Source organism: Oncorhynchus nerka, linkage group LG7 (genome assembly GCF_034236695.1).
Source record: "Oncorhynchus nerka isolate Pitt River linkage group LG7, Oner_Uvic_2.0, whole genome shotgun sequence".
Taxonomy (NCBI): Eukaryota; Metazoa; Chordata; class Actinopteri; order Salmoniformes; family Salmonidae; genus Oncorhynchus; species Oncorhynchus nerka.
Window position 1 is genome coordinate 69,603,847 of NC_088402.1, and position 20,150 is coordinate 69,623,996.

Genomic DNA, 20,150 nt, shown 5'->3' on the forward strand with positions numbered 1-20,150 from the left:
CCACACACCTTCTCTCTATTCACCCTCGCTCCCTTTGTGATCTCTCTGGTTTCTCTCCGTCTCTCGCTCCCTTTGTGATCTCTCTGTCATCCCACACACCTTCTCTCTATTCACCCTCGCTCTCTTTGTGATCTCTCTGTCATCCCACACACCTTCTCTCTATTCACCCTCGCTCCTTTGTGATCTCTCTGTCATCCCACACACCTTCTCTCTATTCACCCTCGCTCTCTTTGTGATCTCTCTGTCATCCCACACACCTTCTCTCTATTCACCCTCGCTCCCTTTGTGATCTCTCTGTCATCCCACACACCTTCTCTCTATTCACCCTCGCTCCCTTTGTGATCTCTCTGTCATCCCACACACCTTCTCTCTATTCACCCTCGCTCTCTTTGTGATCTCTCTGTCATCCCACACACCTTCTCTCTATTCACCCTCGCTCCTTTGTGATCTCTCTGTCATCCCACACACTTCTCTCTATTCACCCTCGCTCCCTTTGTGATCTCTCTGTCATCCCACACACCTTCATCTCTCTGGTTTCTCCCTCGCTCCCTTTGTGATCGCTCTGTCATCCCACACACCTTCTCACCTATTCACCCTCGCTCCCTTTTGTGATCTCTCTGTCATCCCACACACCTTCTCTCTATTCACCTCGCTCCCTTTGTGATCTCTCTGGTTTCTCTCCGTCTCTCGCTCCCTTTGTGATCGCTCTGTCATCCCACACACCTTCTCTCTATTCACCCTCGCTCCTTTGTGATCTCTCTGGTTTCTCCCTCGCTCCCTTTGTGATCTCTCTGTCATCCCTTTGTGATCTCTCTGTCATCCCACACACCTTCTCTCTATTCACCCTCGCTCCCTTTGTGATCTCTCTGTCATCCCACACACCTTCTCTCTATTCACCCTCGCTCCCTTTGTGATCTCTCTGTCATCCCCCACACCTTCTCTCTATTCACCCTCGCTCCTTTGTCATCCCACACACCTTCTCTCTATTCATCTCTCTGTCATCCCACACACCTTCTCTCTATTCACCCTCGCTCCTTTGTGATCTCTCTGTCATCCCACACACCTTCTCTCTATTCACCCTCGCTCTCTTTGTGATCTCTCTGTCATCCCACACACCTTCTCTCTATTCACCCTCGCTCCCTTTGTGATCTCTCTGTCATCCCACACACCTTCTCTCTATTCACCCTCGCTCCTTTGTGATCTCTCTGTCATCCCACACACCTTCTCTCTCTGGTTCACTCCGTCTCTCGCTCCTTTGTGATCTCTCTGTCATCCACACCTTCTCTCTATTCACCTCGCTCCCTTTGTGATCTCTCTATTCACCCGTCTCTCGCTCCCTTTGTGATCTCTCTGTCATCCCACACACCTTCTCTCTATTCACCCTCTCCCTTTGTGATCTCTCTGTCATCCCACACACCTTCTCTCTATTCACCCTTCTTTGTGATCTCTGTCATCCCATTCTCTCTATTCACCTCGCTCCCTTTGTGATCTCTCTGTCATCCCACACACTGTCTCTCTATTCACCCTCGCTCCCTTTGTGATCTCTCTGTCATCCCACACACCTTCTCTCTATTCACCCTCGCTCCCTTTGTGATCTCTCTGGTTTCTCTCCGTCTCTCGCTCCCTTTGTGATCGCTCTGTCATCCCACACACCTTCTCTCTATTCACCCTCGCTCCCTTTGTGATCTCTCTGGTTTCTCTCCGTCTCTCGCTCCCCCTTTGTGATCTCTCTGTCATCCCACACACCTTCTCTCTATTCACCCTCGCTCTCTTTGTGATCTCTCTGTCATCCCACACACCTTCTCTCTATTCACCCTCGCTCCCTTTGTGATCTCTCTGTCATCCCACACACCTTCTCTCTATTCACCTCGCTCTCTTTGTGATCTCTCTGTCATCCCACACACCTTCTCTCTATTCACCCTCGCTCCCTTTGTGATCTCTCTGTCATCCCACACACCTTCTCTCTATTCACCCTCGCTCCCTTTGTGATCTCTCTGTCATCCCACACACCTTCTCTCTATTCACCCTCGCTCTCTTTGTGATCTCTCTGTCATCCCACACACCTTCTCTCTATTCACCCTCGCTCCCTTTGTGATCTCTCTGTCATCCCACACACTGTCTCTCTATTCACCCTCGCTCCCTTTGTGATCTCTCTGTCATCCCACACACCTTCTCTCTATTCACCCTCGCTCCCTTTGTGATCTCTCTGGTTTCTCTCCGTCTCTCGCTCCCTTTGTGATCGCTCTGTCATCCCACACACCTTCTCTCTATTCACCCTCGCTCCCTTTGTGATCTCTCTGTCATCCCACACACTGTCTCTCTATTCACCCTCGCTCCCTTTGTGATCTCTCTGTCATCCCACACACCTTCTCTCTATTCACCCTCGCTCCCTTTGTGATCTCTCTGGTTTCTCTCCGTCTCTCGCTCCCTTTGTGATCGCTCTGTCATCCCACACACCTTCTCTCTATTCACCCTCGCTCCCTTTGTGATCTCTCTGGTTTCTCTCCGTCTCTCGCTCCCTTTGTGATCTCTCTGTCATCCCACACACCTTCTCTCTATTCACCCTCGCTCTCTTTGTGATCTCTCTGTCATCCCACACACCTTCTCTCTATTCACCCTCGCTCCCTTTGTGATCTCTCTGTCATCCCACACACCTTCTCTCTATTCACCCTCGCTCTCTTTGTGATCTCTCTGTCATCCCACACACCTTCTCTCTATTCACCCTCGCTCCCTTTGTGATCTCTCTGTCATCCCACACACCTTCTCTCTATTCACCCTCGCTCCCTTTGTGATCTCTCTGTCATCCCACACACCTTCTCTCTATTCACCCTCGCTCTCTTTGTGATCTCTCTGTCATCCCACACACCTTCTCTCTATTCACCCTCGCTCCCTTTGTGATCTCTCTGTCATCCCACACACTGTCTCTCTATTCACCCTCGCTCCCTTTGTGATCTCTCTGTCATCCCACACACCTTCTCTCTATTCACCCTCGCTCCCTTTGTGATCTCTCTGGTTTCTCTCCGTCTCTCGCTCCCTTTGTGATCGCTCTGTCATCCCACACACCTTCTCTCTATTCACCCTCGCTCCCTTTGTGATCTCTCTGGTTTCTCTCCGTCTCTCGCTCCCTTTGTGATCTCTCTGTCATCCCACACACCTTCTCTCTATTCACCCTCACTCCCTTTGTGATCTCTCTGTCATCCCACACACCTTCTCTCTATTCACCCTCGCTCCCTTTGTGATCTCTCTGGTTTCTCTCAGTCTCTCGCTCCCTTTGTGATCTCTCTGGTTTCTCTTTGTCTCTCGCTCCCTTTGTGATCTCTCTGTCATCCCACACACCTTCTCTCTATTCACCCTCGCTCCCTTTGTGATCTCTCTGGTTTCTCTCTGTCTCTCGCTCCCTTTGTGATCTCTCTGTCATCCCACACACCTTCGCTCTATTCACCCTCGCTTCCAGTTCCCCGCACCTACATTCTATTTTCCAATGTGTCATCTACAATCCCTGAGTTTCTGGCTCCAGATCAGTAGAAATGTGTAGTTCATTAGAGCTCCCCCCGTGTAATGTAGAACACTGACATCTTATGTAGAGGCCTGATGATGGCATGACTCACATCACTCGATTGCTTTATAGATACCAGACAGGCTGTGCTGTAAGGAACAATATCATCATACTTCATCTTACAGTAGCAGAAGCTCTAAGTGTGAGAGGCAGACCCCCAGCATGGATCATCACGGCTCTGAGAGCTGGGGTTTTACATGTACCTGTCACTGTTAGTGATACAACATTCAACAATCCTCAGCCCTGTGGATGATGGCTGAAACAACAGATATTTTAAGGCCCTATAAAATCTACAATACAAAGAACGCGGGCGAAATCCAGATATTAAATTGGAAGTTAACAAAATAAAAAAATACATTGAACAGTAGGGAATCAACTAAATATATTGAACAGAATGTATCAGTGATTCGTATTTCCTGCAACTTTCTGAAGAGGCAACGAGAACTCCCCTTGTCTGTGTATGTGCATCTACCACTTTGTGTAGCCGTTAGCGATGATACTAATGAAAAGTCTTCTGGTAGATGGAAACAATTTCCCAAAAACCTTCTCAATTAAATGTTAATTACAAAGTAGCCTATGCTTACCTGGCAGAATGATATCATGATTGTTTACATCAATCCAGTGGGTGTTTATCATCACATGTTAGCTACAAACAAACTGCCTCTTGCTGATGCACACTGGAAAGAGTTACTACACGCAAAATCCATTGCCCAATGTTACAGAATGGCGTTGGAATGTATTGCGGCCGGTTTGCAGGCTCCTGCTATTTTGTGTTTTCTTTCGCTAATCCAAACTTTTTTTGGACATAATGTTTCCGCCATCGTTTCCTATGTCCAGAAGCTTTTTTTTCAGTCATCAGAACAACAATCACTAACCTCGATTTGGATGAAGATTTCTACTTCAACTAGTGGAATGCACAGGACATACAGCACTGTTCACCCCGGACAAGGCCCTAATCCCCGAGACTCGGGAAGAGAAAGAGACGGCGTTATAGAGGCGGGCTTGCAGGCACCTTAATGAAGCTACGCTGGTGACGAAATTAAGAACGGTAATATCCTATGTTTCTCGGAAACTTTGCTGAATAAGGACATGGATAATACACATATACTGGAACTGGTTTCTATATGCATCGACAGGACAGAACGGCAGCGTCGGTTATGCTCAAGGTGGATGGGTGTGTCTTTGTTAACAGCAGCTTTTAAGGAAGTCTCGAGGTTCTGCTCCGATTAGTTTGTTCTACTGCTTATCATAAAGTATTCTTACTACTTACCAAGAGAGTTTTCATCTAGATTTTTCATAGCTGTCTTTTTACCACCACAAACCGATGCTGGCACTTTTAGATCGCACTCAATGAGCTGTATAGGGCCAAAAGCAAACATGAAAAGCTCATCCAGAGGCGGCACTCTTAGTGGCCTGTGATTTTAATGCAGGAGAACTGAAATCCGTTTCACCTCATTTCTACCAGCAGGCCCTCTGTGCAAATAGAGCCGAAAAAACCTCTAAATTACCTTTACTCCACGTACAAGCTCTTCCTGACAGGACGCCCCCAAGTGGTGAGGGTAGGCAACAATACATCCACCACTCTGAAACTCAACATGGGGACCCCTCAGGAGTGTGTGCTTAGTCCCATCCTGTACTCCCTGTTCACCCACGACTGTGTGGCCTCTTACAACTCCAACACCATCATCAAGTTTGCCGACAACATGATGGTGGTAGGCCTGATCACAGACGACAATGAGACAGCCTATAGGGAGGAGGTCAGAGACCTGGCAGTGTGGTGCCAGGACAACAACCTCTCCCTCTACGTCAGCAAGACAAAGGAGCTGATTGTGGACTACAGGAAACGGAGGGCCGAGCAAGCCCCCATCCACAGTGACATGGCTGTAGTGGAGTGGGTCGAGAGCTTCAAGTTCCTCGATGTCCACATTACTAAGGCTCTATCATGGTCCAAAGACACCAACACAGTCCTGAATAGGGCAAGACAAGTCCTTTTCCCCCGAGAAGACTGAAAAGATTTGGCATAGGCCCTCAGATTCTCAAAAAGTTATACAGCTGTACCATTGATGCTCCCTGACATCAAGGACCTCTATACCAAGCGGTGTCAGAGGAAGGCCCTAAAAATTGTCAATGAATCCAGCCACCCAAGTCATAGACTGTTCTCTCTGCTACCTCACAGCAAGAGGTGCTGAAGCACCAAGTCTGGAACCAACAAGACCCAGAACAGCTTCTACCCCCAAGTCATAAGACTCCTAAATAGTTAAATAGTTAACCAAATAGCTACCCGGACTACCTGCATTGACCCTTTTTTGCACTAACATTTTTGGCAGCCTCACATACGCTGCTGCTACTGTTTACTATCTGTTACTTTTATTCCTAGTTATATGTACATACAGTGCATTCAGAAAGTTTTCCTTATTCTAAAATGGATAACTCCCCCTGTCTGTGTATGTGCGGTACGTGAAGAATGGGAGAAACTCAAATACAGGTGTGCCAAGCTTGGAGCAACATACCCAAGAAGACTCAATGCTGTAGTCGCTGCCAAAGGTGCTTCAACAATGTACTGAGTAAAGGGTCTGAATACTTGTATTAATGTGATATTTTCATTTTGTATTTGTAATAAATTTGCAAAAATGTATAAAAAACATGTTTTCCTTTGTCATTATGTGGTACTGTGTGTAGATTGATGGGGGGGGGACAATTTAATCAATTTTAGAATAAGGCTGTAACGTAACAAAATGTGAAAAAAGTCAAGGGCTCTGAATACTTTCCGAATGCCCTGTATCTAGGAGAAGCCCAAGTCAAGGATGTGGATGGTACTGCTGGGTGTAATGAGAGACAGTGCTGAAGTTTTGGCATCAGAATTATTGCTCCATAATCGGTTGTTCAAAGCCAGTGGGACTTCTTTCGCTCTCGCTCTCTGCTACCGGGGAGAACCAGCAACGAACACACAGTCCTCATCTGGCCACCATCCCAGCAAATGTTGTCTACCAACTGTTGTCTAACCACCAAAACAAGGGAAGGATCATTTCAAAACTTTCAAACTCATAACCATGTCACAGCATAGAAGCATTTATATTCAGAGGTGGACCTAGTGACTGTGGTTGCAGTGTTATGAGATATTTAAAAAGCAAGAGAGTGAAAGGGGAAGACTGTTGTAATGGAATTTCATGGGGGTGAGAGTGGAATTTGGATGAGTTGTTGTGGTACAGCAACTTCCAGCCCAGAATATGGATCAGAATAGGAAAATGCAAATGATGGTTGTGTAATGGCGTGATGTTGTCTGTGCTGTGCAGTGTGACTATCAGACTGCAACTTGGAATTATTACTTATTTGGAGCCTTGAGCAGAATTCCTCCACCTGAGTTCAAATAAGCTGCTGCTGTAGATTCTAATAAGCAAGTTACCACACAGCTCGCCTCGCTCATTAGATCTCACGGGAATAGATGATATAAATGGTTTATTTCCCATCCCAGCCATGCTCAGTCATTTTTCATACTGTCCAATCAAATAGATATCCATCTCTCCACTTACAGTGTGGGCTGCAATCCCCCTTCCTTTAGGCCATTTTCTCAAGATACCACAAAGAAAATACAAAGATTTAAGAAAAGGTTACGTGCAGTGAGAAAGTGGTGAATCTCTATTTGTCTGTCATTAGTGATATCTTACAAAAAAAGTTCAAGTGTTGAGGTATTCTGCATTAAAGACAATACCACGATGAGCCACCTCTAGCTAGCTTTGATCAACGCACAATAATAACTCCACATTTCAACGGAAGATGAAGACAGCAGTCCTCCCAGGATTTCTCAAGCCTAAAAGATTCCTCTCCATCTTATCCTGCTTCCCTTCGTCTGTCTTTCTGTTGCAGTTTTTCCAGCAATTATTGAAGTGATTTGATTATTCTATTACTCCAGACATTTCAGATCTAATTTCTAAAGTCCATTGAGGCCTCTAATTAAAATGTGCAGATAGGGTGTTAATTATTAGACACGCCATCTTTGAATTAACATTGTATCCAAATCATTGTAGTCATTCATGTAGGCTTTGATGAAATAAATATACACAGACTGTTGTATTGTCAATCATTCACACATTTTCCCTATAAACCCATATTTGGCATCATGTCATACAAATGTGTCATCCCGATGCATACAGAAACGTTGTCACGCATAGGTGTAATAGGTGGCAGGGAAGTCAGGCGCAGGAGAGTCAAATGGAGTTTAAATATGGAGTCTTTTAATAAAGTTCCACGAGTATGCTCCATAACAATAAATGTACAAACAAACAAAACATAGGTACGAAGACCCGACACGCACCTATACAAACAAGCACACTACACAGACAACAAATCAATCTCTGACAAAGACATGAGGGGAAACAGAGGGTTAAATACACAACAGGTAATGAATGGGATTGAAAACAGGTGTGTGGGAAGACAAGACAAAACCAATGGAAAATGAAAAAAGGATCAATGATGGCTAGAAGACCGGTGACGTCGAACGCCGAGCACCGCCCGAACAAGGAGAGGCAACGACTTCGGTAGAAGTCGTGACAAACGTGATCAACAACCACTACAGAGAGCCTATCCATTTAATGACTGTTTACATCAATGCTTTGAATACAAGAAAGCTTTAGGCCTAGATTGAATCAGATCTAATGTTAACCGTCCATAGCCGACACCCACATAGCTGAATGTTTTTGAGGTGTAACTGTGTTGGAGCTGTCAAATCTGTGAACAGCTGCTCTTGATCATTGTCACAAAGCCACATCTGTCACACTCCTGTTAGAAGTTCACAATGACAAAGTGTAGGCTATATAGAAATAATGACGCTCAAATTGAAAATCATCAAACTAAATAATGAGGATTTCTATCAGCCTAATTGAAGTGTAGATTACATCTCACATTCCAGTGTTCAAACTTGTAAGCAAGGCTACATGGAATTTCTCTTAATGTGACTCTTATTGCATGGGATTTCTCTTAATGTGACTCTTAATGCATGGGATTTCTCTTAATGTGACTCTTAATGCATGGCATTTCTCTTAATGTGACTCTTAATGCATGGGATTTCTCTTAATGTGACTCTTAATGCATGGGATTTCTCTTAATGTGACTCTTAATGCATGGGATTTCTCTTAATGTGACTCTTAATGTGACTCTTAATGCATGGGATTTCTCTTAATGTGACTCTTAATGCATGGCATTTCTCTTAATGTGACACTTAATGCATGGGATTTCTCTTAATGTGACTCTTAATGCATGGGATTTCTCTTAATGTGACTCTTAATGCATGGGATTTCTCTTAATGTGACTCTTAATGCATGGCATTTCTCTTAATGTGACTCTTAATGCATGGGATTTCTCTTAATGTGACTCTTAATGCATGGGATTTCTCTTAATGTGACTCTTAATGCATGGCATTTCTCTTAATGTGACTCTTAATGCATGGGATTTCTCTTAATGTGACTCTTAATGCATGGGACTTCTCTTAATGTGACTCTTAATGCATGGGATTTCTCTTAATGTGACTCTTAATGCATGGGATTTCTCATAATGGCAATGTCCGCTTTAGGTATAATACCAGTAGCCGCTTGTGGACTCTAACACAGTTCCACCGCCAAAACAACCGCTATGCAGATGTTGGCTAAAGCGAATCTGATTGAATAGAGCCCTTAGGCTGCTGCTCCTCCACTTCCCACCATGTAATGCTGAATCAATGCAAAGTGTGTTTTGTGTCTGGCAAATGAAAAATACAAAGGGGTTTGATCAATTTACAAGTGAGATATGACTGAGGGCTTGTAGCTTTCCGGAGTGGGAGACATTGTGTTCTCGGTGTGCACATTTAGTTCAGATATTTAGAGAGGCTATTAAACTAAGACTTGGGAGCAGTGGATTACAAAGAATGTTAGATAGAAATTTGAAGAAGAAATGGAATTTCTTTATTGCCTCTATGCAATGTCCTCCGGTATCCTAGTGGAGATTGAATAGGCCTACCACCTGGGAGCTAACGATAAGCTAGCAGGAGCACCGGACTTTCAGCACCATGGCCAGCTCCTGCTCTCTGTGTCTCACATTGAATGCAGTTCTTTCTCTCATTCTCTCAGTTCTGTCTCTCATGAATACTCAAGGTTGTGATTTTTGAGGGTAGTGTTTTCTAAGAAGCACCAATTATGTTCCAGCACTTCCCTGTGGAAAGTGTACTATTTGAGGCATTGCTAGAGTTTGATATTGTGCTACCCATCTGAGTTTTTTGTGACTTTTTGGAGGTTACTCCTAGAACACAATGGTTTGCCATGCTGACTCCGTTGTCTACCGAGGAAAGACACTTTCACCAGTGTTAGACAGTTTTAAACAGTGTGAGCAGCAGTACACCAGTGGGGTTGTGTGGTTGCTTCCTCTGAGCCCCCGTCACCATGAAGGGGATTAGCTACAAATTAAAAATGTGTTTAAGAGAGTGTTTAAGAGGATTTGGGCCCAGTTAATAGGCAGATGTGCTGCGATCAGAAAAACTGATGTCTTCATTCTGCTAAAGCTAGTTTACCCATGTGGGGGATTTTAGCCCGTGTTATACATGGAGAGGAGCCAGCTCAGCCCAGGCAGCTTCCCCGCTCTCCTCCCACCCAGGCAGATGTCTGGAAGGAGGCCCATATCTAGCTCCACTTCCATGTGAATTACAGTGGGAAACAGAAGATGTTCTTACTTCAGAATGTGCTACGCTCTTTTGACATTCAGTAGGTTAGCTGATATCCACGTGGGCAAGAGTAAACATTTAATGCAGGCTTATATCCCCGGGGCCACGAATGTGTAAAATGTATGCACGCATGACTATAGGTCGCTTTGGATAAAAGTGTGTGCTAAATGGCATATATTTAGAGGTTCACAGCAAAGCTGTGAACACACTGTTGTCTGAATTCTTATGAACTTTTTTTCTTAACATGGTCAAATGACTCAAGCATAGACTGGTAACTTGTTTTCTAATTGGCACACAGAAAAGAGTAAGACCTAGAGGCCATGAGTAACTTGGTCAAAAATAATGGCACCAATTGACCTATAAGGGGCACTGTTATAAGCAGTCTCACATATACGTCGCCCTGTTTGACTTAAAGACTTGAAACTTTGTGTGCATGACGAACAAATTTGCCCATAAGGTCTGTCAGGATTTCCCTCCTAGGACATTTTTGAAAACCTTTGAAAAACATATTCTTATGAAACCTATGTCCAAATACATCTGTTAACTTAGTTTGAGAAACGCTAAGGGATTGGTTAAAGCTAGAATTCTTAATTGAAACAATAACAAAGTGTCACCCCACCTTTATTTTGGTTTTAAAAAAGCTGTGGGATGGGCCTGGGGAAATGTAACCACTCTCAAATTCATAGACAGAGCTAGCGATGATGACCCTCCTTGATTATAGTTTTAACCATCTGTTGAGGCTATACAGTGTTTGTTTACATTTACTTATTTTACTAACATTGGAGTTAAACAAACTTATATTTTTGGTTCTGATGGGGTACGACAGTTGAACTAAGCTCATGTGGCAAGTTATATGAATCAATGGTTATATATAATTCATTAAGTCCAAAAATGTATCTAAGGGTTCTAGTTTTAAGAGATGGCTGAGTTATTGACGAATCAGGAAATCTGATTTTACGTGTCTATTTACGTCTTTTGTACATCCACTCCACAATGAACTATGAACTTAAAACGTTTGGGGGTCATCAAATACATTACCATGATGAACCATGTTAAGTTTGGCAGATCTTAAAAAATAAGGAAACTATTAACAATTCACTTTTTTGACTATGTACACTACCGTTCAAAAGTTTGGGGTCACTTAGAAATGTCCTTGTTTTTGAAAGAAAAGCATATCTTCTGTCCATTTAAAATAACATCAAATTGATCAGAAATACAGTGTAGACATTGTTAATGTTGTAAATGACTATTGTAGCTGGAAACGGAATATTTTTTATGGAATATCTACATAGGCGTACAGAGGCCCATTATCAGCAACCATCACTCCTGTGTTCCAATGGCACGTTGTGTTAGCTAATCCAATTTTATCATTTTAAAAGGCTAATTGATCATCAGAAAACCCTTTGCAATGTTAACAGAGCTGAAAACTGTTGTCTTGATTAAAGAAGCAATACAACTGGCCTTCTTTAGACTAGTTGAGTATCTGGAGCATCAGCATTTGTGGGTTCGATTACAGGCTCAAAATGGCCAGAAACAAAGAACTTTCTTCTGAAACTCATCAGTCTATTCTTGTTCTGAGAAATGAAGGCTAGAAATTGAAGATCTCGTTCAACGCTGTGTACTACTCCCTTCACAGATAAGCGCAAACTGGCACTAACCAGAATAGAAAGAGGAGTGGGAGGCCCCGGTGCACAACTGAGCAAGAGGACAAGTACATTAGAATGTGAAATATCATGAAAATAACATTAATCCATTAATCAAATTGAACCCAGAATTGATATATACTGAACAAAAATATAAACGCAACATGCAACAATTTCAAATATTTCACTGAGTTACAGTTCATATGAGGAAATCAGTCAACTGAAATAAAATCAGTAGGCCCTAATCTATGAATTCCACATGACTGGAAATACAGATATGCATCTGTTGGTCACAGATACCTTAAAAACAATGGGCTCACAATGGGTCTCAGGATCTCATCATAGTATTTTTGTGCATTCAATTTGCCATCGATAAAATTGCGCAATTGTATTTGTTGTCCGTAGCTAATGGCTGCCCATACCATAATCCCACCATGGGACACTCTGTTCACAACGTTGACATCAGCAAACCCCTCGCCGACACGAAGCCATACATATGGTCTGCAGTTGTGAGGCCGGTTGGATATAGTGCCAAATTCTCTAAAACGACATTGGTAGAGAAATTAACATTCAATTCTCTGGCAACAGCTCTGGTGGATATTCCTACAGTAAGCATGCCAATTGCACACTCCCTCAACTTGAGACATCTGCGGCATTGTGTTGTTTGACAAAAATACACATTTTAGAGTGGCGTTCAGCACAAGGTGCACCTGTGTAATTGTCACGCTGTATTATTGCACTGCATATTTACACTTTATGTTTGTGCCACACCCTATCTGAGTTTTTAGTGACTTTGGATTATCAGATTGGCAATGTGGTTTTATGCTGGACTAGAGATACACCAAATTTGTGCTCAAAAGTTTGCCAGCCCTTTCAGGGATATTTTAACTAATCAGCTCATGAACATTGCTTATCAAACACTTTACATGTTGCGTTTATATTTTTGAGAATATACCAAAGCTGTCTGTTATAGTTCAAAGCTATATCTTAACTGAAAAACCAAAACAATAGTATTGCTTCTTTAACAGCAACAAGGGAGCTGTTTTGACAATAATGCCTTCTTTAGATTACATGCAGAGTGGTAATATTAATAGCAACAAGGGAGCTGTTTTGACAGTAATGCCTTCTTTAGATTATATTATGCAGAGTGGCCTAATATTAACAGCAACAAGGGAGCTGTTTTGACAGTAATGCCTTCTTTAGATTACATGCAGAGTGGTAATATTAACAGCAACAAGGGAGCTGTTTTGACAGTAATGCCTTCTTTAGATTACATGCAGAGTGGTAATATTAATAGCAACAAGGGAGCTGTTTTGACAGTAATGCCTTCTTTAGATTACATGCAGAGTGGTAACAGCAACAAGGGAGCTGTTTTGACAGTAATGCACTTCTTTAGATTACATGCAGGTGGTAATATTAATAGCAACAAGGGAGCTGTTTTGACAGTAATGCCTTCTTTAGATTACATATTAATAGCAGAAGGTGTTTTGACAGTAATAGATTAATGCAAGTGGTAATATTAATAGCTGTTTTGACAGTAATGCCTTCTTTAGATTACATGCAGAGTGGTAATATTAATAGCAACAAGGGAGCTGTTTTGACAGTAATGCCTTCTTTAGATTACATGCAGAGTGGTAATATTAATAGCAACAAGGGAGCTGTTTTGACAGTAATGCCTTCTTTAGATTACATGCAGAGTGGTAATATTAATAGCAACAAGGGAGCTGTTTTGACAGTAATGCCTTCTTTAGATTACATGCAGAGTGGTAATATTAATAGCAACAAGGAGCTGTTTTGACAGGGAGCTGTTTTGACAGTAATGCCTTCTTTAGATTACATGCAGAGTGGTAATATTAATAGCAACAAGGGAGCTGTTTTGACAGTAATGCCTTCTTTAGATTACATGCAGAGTGGTAATATTAATAGCAACAAGGGAGCTGTTTTGACAGTAATGCCTTCTTTAGATTACATGCAGAGTGGTAATATTAATAGCAACAAGGGAGCTGTTTTGACAGTAATGCCTTCTTTAGATTACATGCAGAGTGGTAATATTAATAGCAACAAGGGAGCTGTTTTGACAGTAATGCCTTCTTTAGATTACATGCAGAGTGGTAATATTAATAGCAACAAGGGAGCTGTTTTGACAGTAATGCCTTCTTTAGATTACATGCAGAGTGGTAATATTAATAGCAACAAGGGAGCTGTTTTGAACAGTAATGCCTTCTTTAGATTACATGCAGAGTGGTAATATTAACAGCAACAAGGGAGCACAGTAATGGAGCTGTTTTGACAGTAATGCCTTCTTTAGATTACATGCAGAGTGGTAATATTAACAGCAACAAGGGAGCTGTTTTGACAGTAATGCCTTCTTTAGATTACATGCAGAGTGGTAATATTAACAGCAACAAGGGAGCTGTTTTGACAGTAATGCCTTCTTTAGATTACATGCAGAGTGGTAATATTAATAGCAACAAGGGAGCTGTTTTGACAGTAATGCCTTCTTTAGATTACATGCAGAGTGGTAATATTAATAGCAACAAGGGAGCTGTTTTGACAGTAATGCCTTCTTTAGATTACATGCAGAGTGGTAATATTAATAGCAACAAGGGAGCTGTTTTGACAGTAATGCCTTCTTTAGATTACATGCAGAGTGGTAATATTAATAGCAACAAGGGAGCTGTTTTGACAGTAATGCCTTCTTTAGATTACATGCAGAGTGGTAATATTAATAGCAACAAGGGAGCTGTTTTGACAGTAATGCCTTCTTTAGATTACATGCAGAGTGGTAATATTAATAGCAACAAGGGAGCTGTTTTGACAGTAAGGCCTTCTTTAGATTACATGCAGAGTGGTAATATTAATAGCAACACGTTTTATTACAAACATTGAATCATTACGCTAACTAAATAGCAAGCCAGGTGAGCACAATGAGATTCATCAAAAATAGAAATGTTTTATCTAGTAAATGAGGATTTATGATTTCAAATCCTCATAGTTGCTTAGAAACACAAGTCTTTATGGATTGTGTTCCTTAAAGAAGGCCTATAGCACGGAAATACAATTTCTATATGCACACTATTACTAGGGTTTACTCAACATTCTATTTGAGACTTTTACAATCACAGTGTATTATCACTGTAAATCAAAGAGCAAAACAGCTCTTTGTCTTCAGAGAGGACTGTCTTCAGAGAGGACTGGGTCATCTTTTTCATAGCCAACTGCTTTTTCTCCATACAGCTGTGTTCACAGAGGTTCCCCATGACATCACAGCACAGAGTGGCCAGGACGTGGAGATGGCGTGCTCCTTCCGGGGGGCAGGCCCCTCCTACTCCCTGGAGATCCAGTGGTGGTACATCAGAAACCACAGGGACTGGACGGAGAAACAGCCCTGGACCACCAATCAGGTAGCTAGACTGGTATTTGGTATTTTATTAGGATCCCCATTAGCTGAAGCAAAAGCAGCAGCTATTCTTCCTGGGGTCCACATAAAACATGAAACAAGACATAATATAGAACATTAATAGACAAGAACAGCTCAAGGACGGAAATACATCAACTTTTTTTAAAGGCACACGTAGCCTACATATCAATACATACACACAAACTATCTAGGTCAATTAGGGGAGAGGCGTTGTGAGGTATTGCTTTTACTTTTTTTTTTAACAGATTTGCTGTTTTTTTTTAGCAAAATTAAATGGAATGGAGTTCCATGCAATAATGTCTCTATATAATACTGTACGCTTTCTTGATTTTGTTCTGGATTTGGGGACTCTGAAATGACCCCTGGTGGCATGTCTGGAGGGGTAAGTGTGTGTGTCGGAGCTGTGTGGAAGTTGACAATGCAAACAATTTGGGATTTTCAACACATTAAGAGACTGCTCGCTCTCTGTCACTGCTTAGAGAATGTTGCTGAGGAGGTGTTCTGTGATCAGTGATCACAGGGATGCGGCAGAGCATGGATAGTTGTGGAACAGTCTTCCTATTCTCCTTCATTGCAAATCACAATGTAAATAGCAATTAGCAGTAAGTAGTGTAGGATATGCACACAAACTCCTTTACTCAGTCTCAATCTTTAGTTTGCCATCGTGCACAGATATACAGGTCAAAATCAGGACCAACTAATAAAGTACACAGAGCTAAACTGAGTGAGGTGAGCAGCACGTAACAAACCACACATGAATCACTGCAGTAGGCAGAAATAGCAGCAGGTTCCCCAGGTGCCCCGGAGGCACAAGAACAGAAGAGGAGGCTGAAGAAATATTTCATCAGGAGGACTACCTAAGCTGGGCAAAGCAGAGCAGGTTTTCCATAAGGACGTGACGTTTTCCAGGCCTCCTGCTGTCTTTTGACACTTTTTAATTGGAAAAGGGAGAAATGTAAAGAAACTTCCTCTCACCTCACTCAGATTCATTATTCATGATGTGCCCCTGGAGGACTGGCTGTTACACCATGCCTCCCTTGCTGGAGCGTGGGCCAGGTGGTGCTACTGGCCTAGAATACTGTACAGCCTGTGTTGTAATGTAGTCAGGCCTACACTCTCTTTTCCTGGATGAACCATGTCTACAGGATAATATATTGGTTCCTCTCAGGTTGAAATGTATTGCATACTTTTTTGGGTTTTGAATTCATATTATAAATGTGAGTTATGCTACGAATGTGGAGATGAGTACCTTGGGGGGAAACACAGGTTTCACTTCTAGATCTATTGCTCTGAATAGAGTGGTGATTCTCCGCATACAGTATGCAGAGAGGAACACTGGGTTTATGTCATTTTGAGTCCAGCTGTACCTTTTTGATGCAATTACCTGTAAAGTGGGCATTATTAGGCCCATTGTTCTGCTCTGATCAAATGACCTGTAAGTGGACTCATTGATGTAAGGCATTTTTACGCAATGAAGAAAATGTTATAAAAGTATGTCTAATGTTTCTCATTCTTTGAAATATTTTCCTACAGGTTGTACCCCAGGATGAGATGTCAAAGGATGCTACCAAAATAAGTGTGAGTCTTTACTGCATTATATGTTATATCTCCTACCTGTCTGGTGTCTCTTGTTGGTCATTTAGTGTCCAATAGAGGCTTCATTACCAAAATTATACAATAAGTGGTAGGGTTAGGGGAAAAACAAATATATATATGTGTATTTACATATTTTTTTAAAATTATATACAGTTAAAGTCGGAGGTTTACATACACCTTAGCCAAATACATTTAACTCAGTTTTTCACAATTCCTGACATTTAATCCTAGTAGAAATTCCCTGTCTTAGGTCAGTTAGGATCACCACTTTATTTTAAGAATGTGAAATGTCAGAATAATAGTAGAGAGAATGATTTATTTCATCACATTCCCAGTGGGTCAGAAGTTTACATACACTCAATTAGTATTTGGTTGCATTACTTTTAAATTGTTTAACTTGGGTCAAAAATTTCAGGTAGCCTTCCACAAGCTTCCCACAATAAGTTGGATGAATTTGGGCCCATTCCTCCTAGAAGGAGCTGGTATAACTGAGTCAGGTTTGTAGGCCTCCTTGGTCGCACACACTTTTTCAGTTCTGCCCACAAATTTTTCTATAGGATTGAGTTATGGGCTTTGTGATGGCCACTCCAATACCTTGACTTTGTTGTCCTTAAGCCATTTTGCCACAACTTTGGAAGTATGCTTGGGGTCATTGTCTATTTGGAAGACCCATTTGCGACCAAGCTTTAACTTCCTGACTGATGTCTTGAGATGTTGCTTCAATATATCGACATCCTTTTCCATGCTCATGATGCCATCTCTTTTGTGAAGTGCACCAGTCTCTCCTGCAGCAAAGCACCCCCACAACATGATGCTGCCACCCCCGTGCTTCACGATTGGGATGGTGTTCTTCGGCTTGCAAGTTTTCCCCCTTTTCCTCCAAACATAACGATGGTCATTATGGCCAAACGGTTCTATTTTTGTTTCATCAGACCAGAGGACATTTCTCCAAGAACTACGATCTTTGTCCCCATGTGCAGTTGCAAACTGTAGTCTGGCTTTTTTATGGAGGTTTTGGAGCAGTGGCTTCTTCCTTGCTGAGCGTCCTTTCAGGTTATGTCGATATAGGACTCGTTTTACTGTGGATATAGATGCTTTTGTACCTGTTTCCTCCAGCATCTTCACAAGGTCCTTTGCTGTTGTTCTGGGATTGATTTGCACTTTTCGCACCAAAGTACGTTCATCTCTAGGAGACAGTATGATGGCTGCGTGGTCCCATGGTGTTTATACTTGCGTACTATTGTTTGTACCGATGAACGTCATACCTTCAGCCATTTGGAAATTGCTCGCAAGATGAACCAGACTTGTGGAGGTATACCATTTTCTTCTGAGGTCTTGGCTGATTTCTTTTGATTTTCCCATGATGTCAAGCAAAGAGGCACTGAGTTTGAAGGTAGGCCTTGAAATACATCCATAGGTACACCTCCAATTGATTCAAATGATGTAAATTAGCCAATCAGAAGCTTCTAAAGCCATAACATAATTTTCTGGAATTTTTCAAGCTGTTTAAATGCACAGTCAACTTAGTGTATGTAAACTTCTGACCCACTGGAAATGTGATACAGTGAATTATATGAGAAATAATCTGTCTGTAGGAAAAATGACTTGTCATGCACTAAGAAGATGTCCTAACTGTCTTGCCAAAAGTATAGTTTGTTAACAAGACATTTGTGGAGTGATTGAAAAACGAGTATGTAAACTTCCGACTTCAACTGTATATATGTATTTACAAAATATATATATATATGGGGGATTGGAAAATATGCAGACAATTACATTGATGGAAGCCACAATCTATCTGCAATATTAAAGCTGATCTACTCCCTAAATAAAATATCAAACAAAATTTTAAAAAGTCATCAAAAAATATAGCAATTTCTTGGAAGCTGATTGTCAGTACACTTGCTTCTGCTACAGTTGTGTGTTTCAGATCTATAGGAAACAGAGGCTACAGTGCAGTAAGGTCGTCTTTTCTTCTCTCAGTAAAGCATGAATGGGCCAAACTTTACAAGTGCTGTCTTTACAAGTGCGATCTGCTGTCTTAATTTAAAAAGAGAGACTGCGTGCTCCCTGCTGAAGAATGATTAGAGAGGATCAACGGATCTTTTGATAGCTCATCTGGCGTGGCGTAGTTCCTTGTTGCCACCAGGCTGACTGAGGGTAATGATTTGTTAACAGCTAGTTCTGTGCTCGAACAGCAGCTATTCATCTTGCTGTGTGTGGAGGAGTATAAACCAGGTTCTCCCTCTACTCCATTGTCTCCAGGAAAAGATTAAGCCTATCTCTGATCTGATGTTTCCTCCCTGGTTCAATTCCCTATTGGCTGGCTAGCTGCTGCTGACTAACTATAATGAAACCACCAGCTGTGGTGTGGAAGAGGATGCCACTGGGCCATCGCTCAGCTGGTAAAACGGTGTCGTGAGTTCCAGCCCAGAGTCATCGGTTCCAGCAGACATGGATGCATACCAGCCTTTCATGTTTCCCCACAAGTATAGCTAATGGCATCAACCAGACTGAAAACACCAATCAGCTTTTCGGCACCTTGTATATGGCCTTAAGAGTTTAAGTATTTTCATGTTCTATTGATGCTATGAGATTATACTAAACCATGCAGGCCTACAGTGGTTTGCGAATGTATTCACCCCCTTGGCATTTTTCCTATTTTGTTGCCTTACAACACCCCCCCCCCCCCCCAAGTTGTATCAATTGATTTACACAACAATTGATTTACACAACATGCCTACCACTTTGAAGATGCTAAATATTTTTTATTTGAAACAAACAAGAAATAAGACAAAAAAACTGAAAACTTTGAGCGTGCATATCTATTCACCCCCCAAAGTCAATACTTTGTAGAGACACCTTTTGCAGCAATTACCCCAAGAGACTTGCAGCTGTATGTCTCTATAAGCTTGGCACATCTAGCCACTGGGATTTTTGCCCATTCTTCAAGGCAAAACTGCTCCAGCTCCTTCAAGTTGGATGGGTTCCGCTGGTATACAGAAATCTTTAAGTCATACCACAGATTCTCAATTGGATCGAGGTCTAGGCCATTCCAAGACATTTAAACCACTCGAGTGTTGCTTTAGCAGTATGCTTAGGGTCATTGTCCTGCTGGAAGGTGAATCTCTGTCCCAGTCTCAAATCTCTGGAAGACTGAAACAAGGTTTCCCTCAAGAATTTCCATGTATTTAGCGCCATCCATCATTCCTTCAATTCTGACCAGTTTCCCAGTCCCTGCTGCTGAAA

The 20,150-nt window shown here is 42.1% G+C and overlaps 1 protein-coding gene across 1 annotated transcript in view; it reads left to right on the top strand.

Moving 5' to 3' along the window:
- Positions 1-20,150, top strand: part of LOC115132278 (V-set and transmembrane domain-containing protein 2-like protein) — a 40,653-nt gene that overhangs the window by 17,008 nt on the left and 3,495 nt on the right. Inside the window, exons 2-3 of the mRNA XM_029664745.2 lie at positions 15,122-15,288; positions 16,839-16,883. Coding sequence (XP_029520605.1) covers positions 15,122-15,288; positions 16,839-16,883 — 212 coding nt within the window. The remainder of the gene's footprint in view (positions 1-15,121; positions 15,289-16,838; positions 16,884-20,150) is intronic.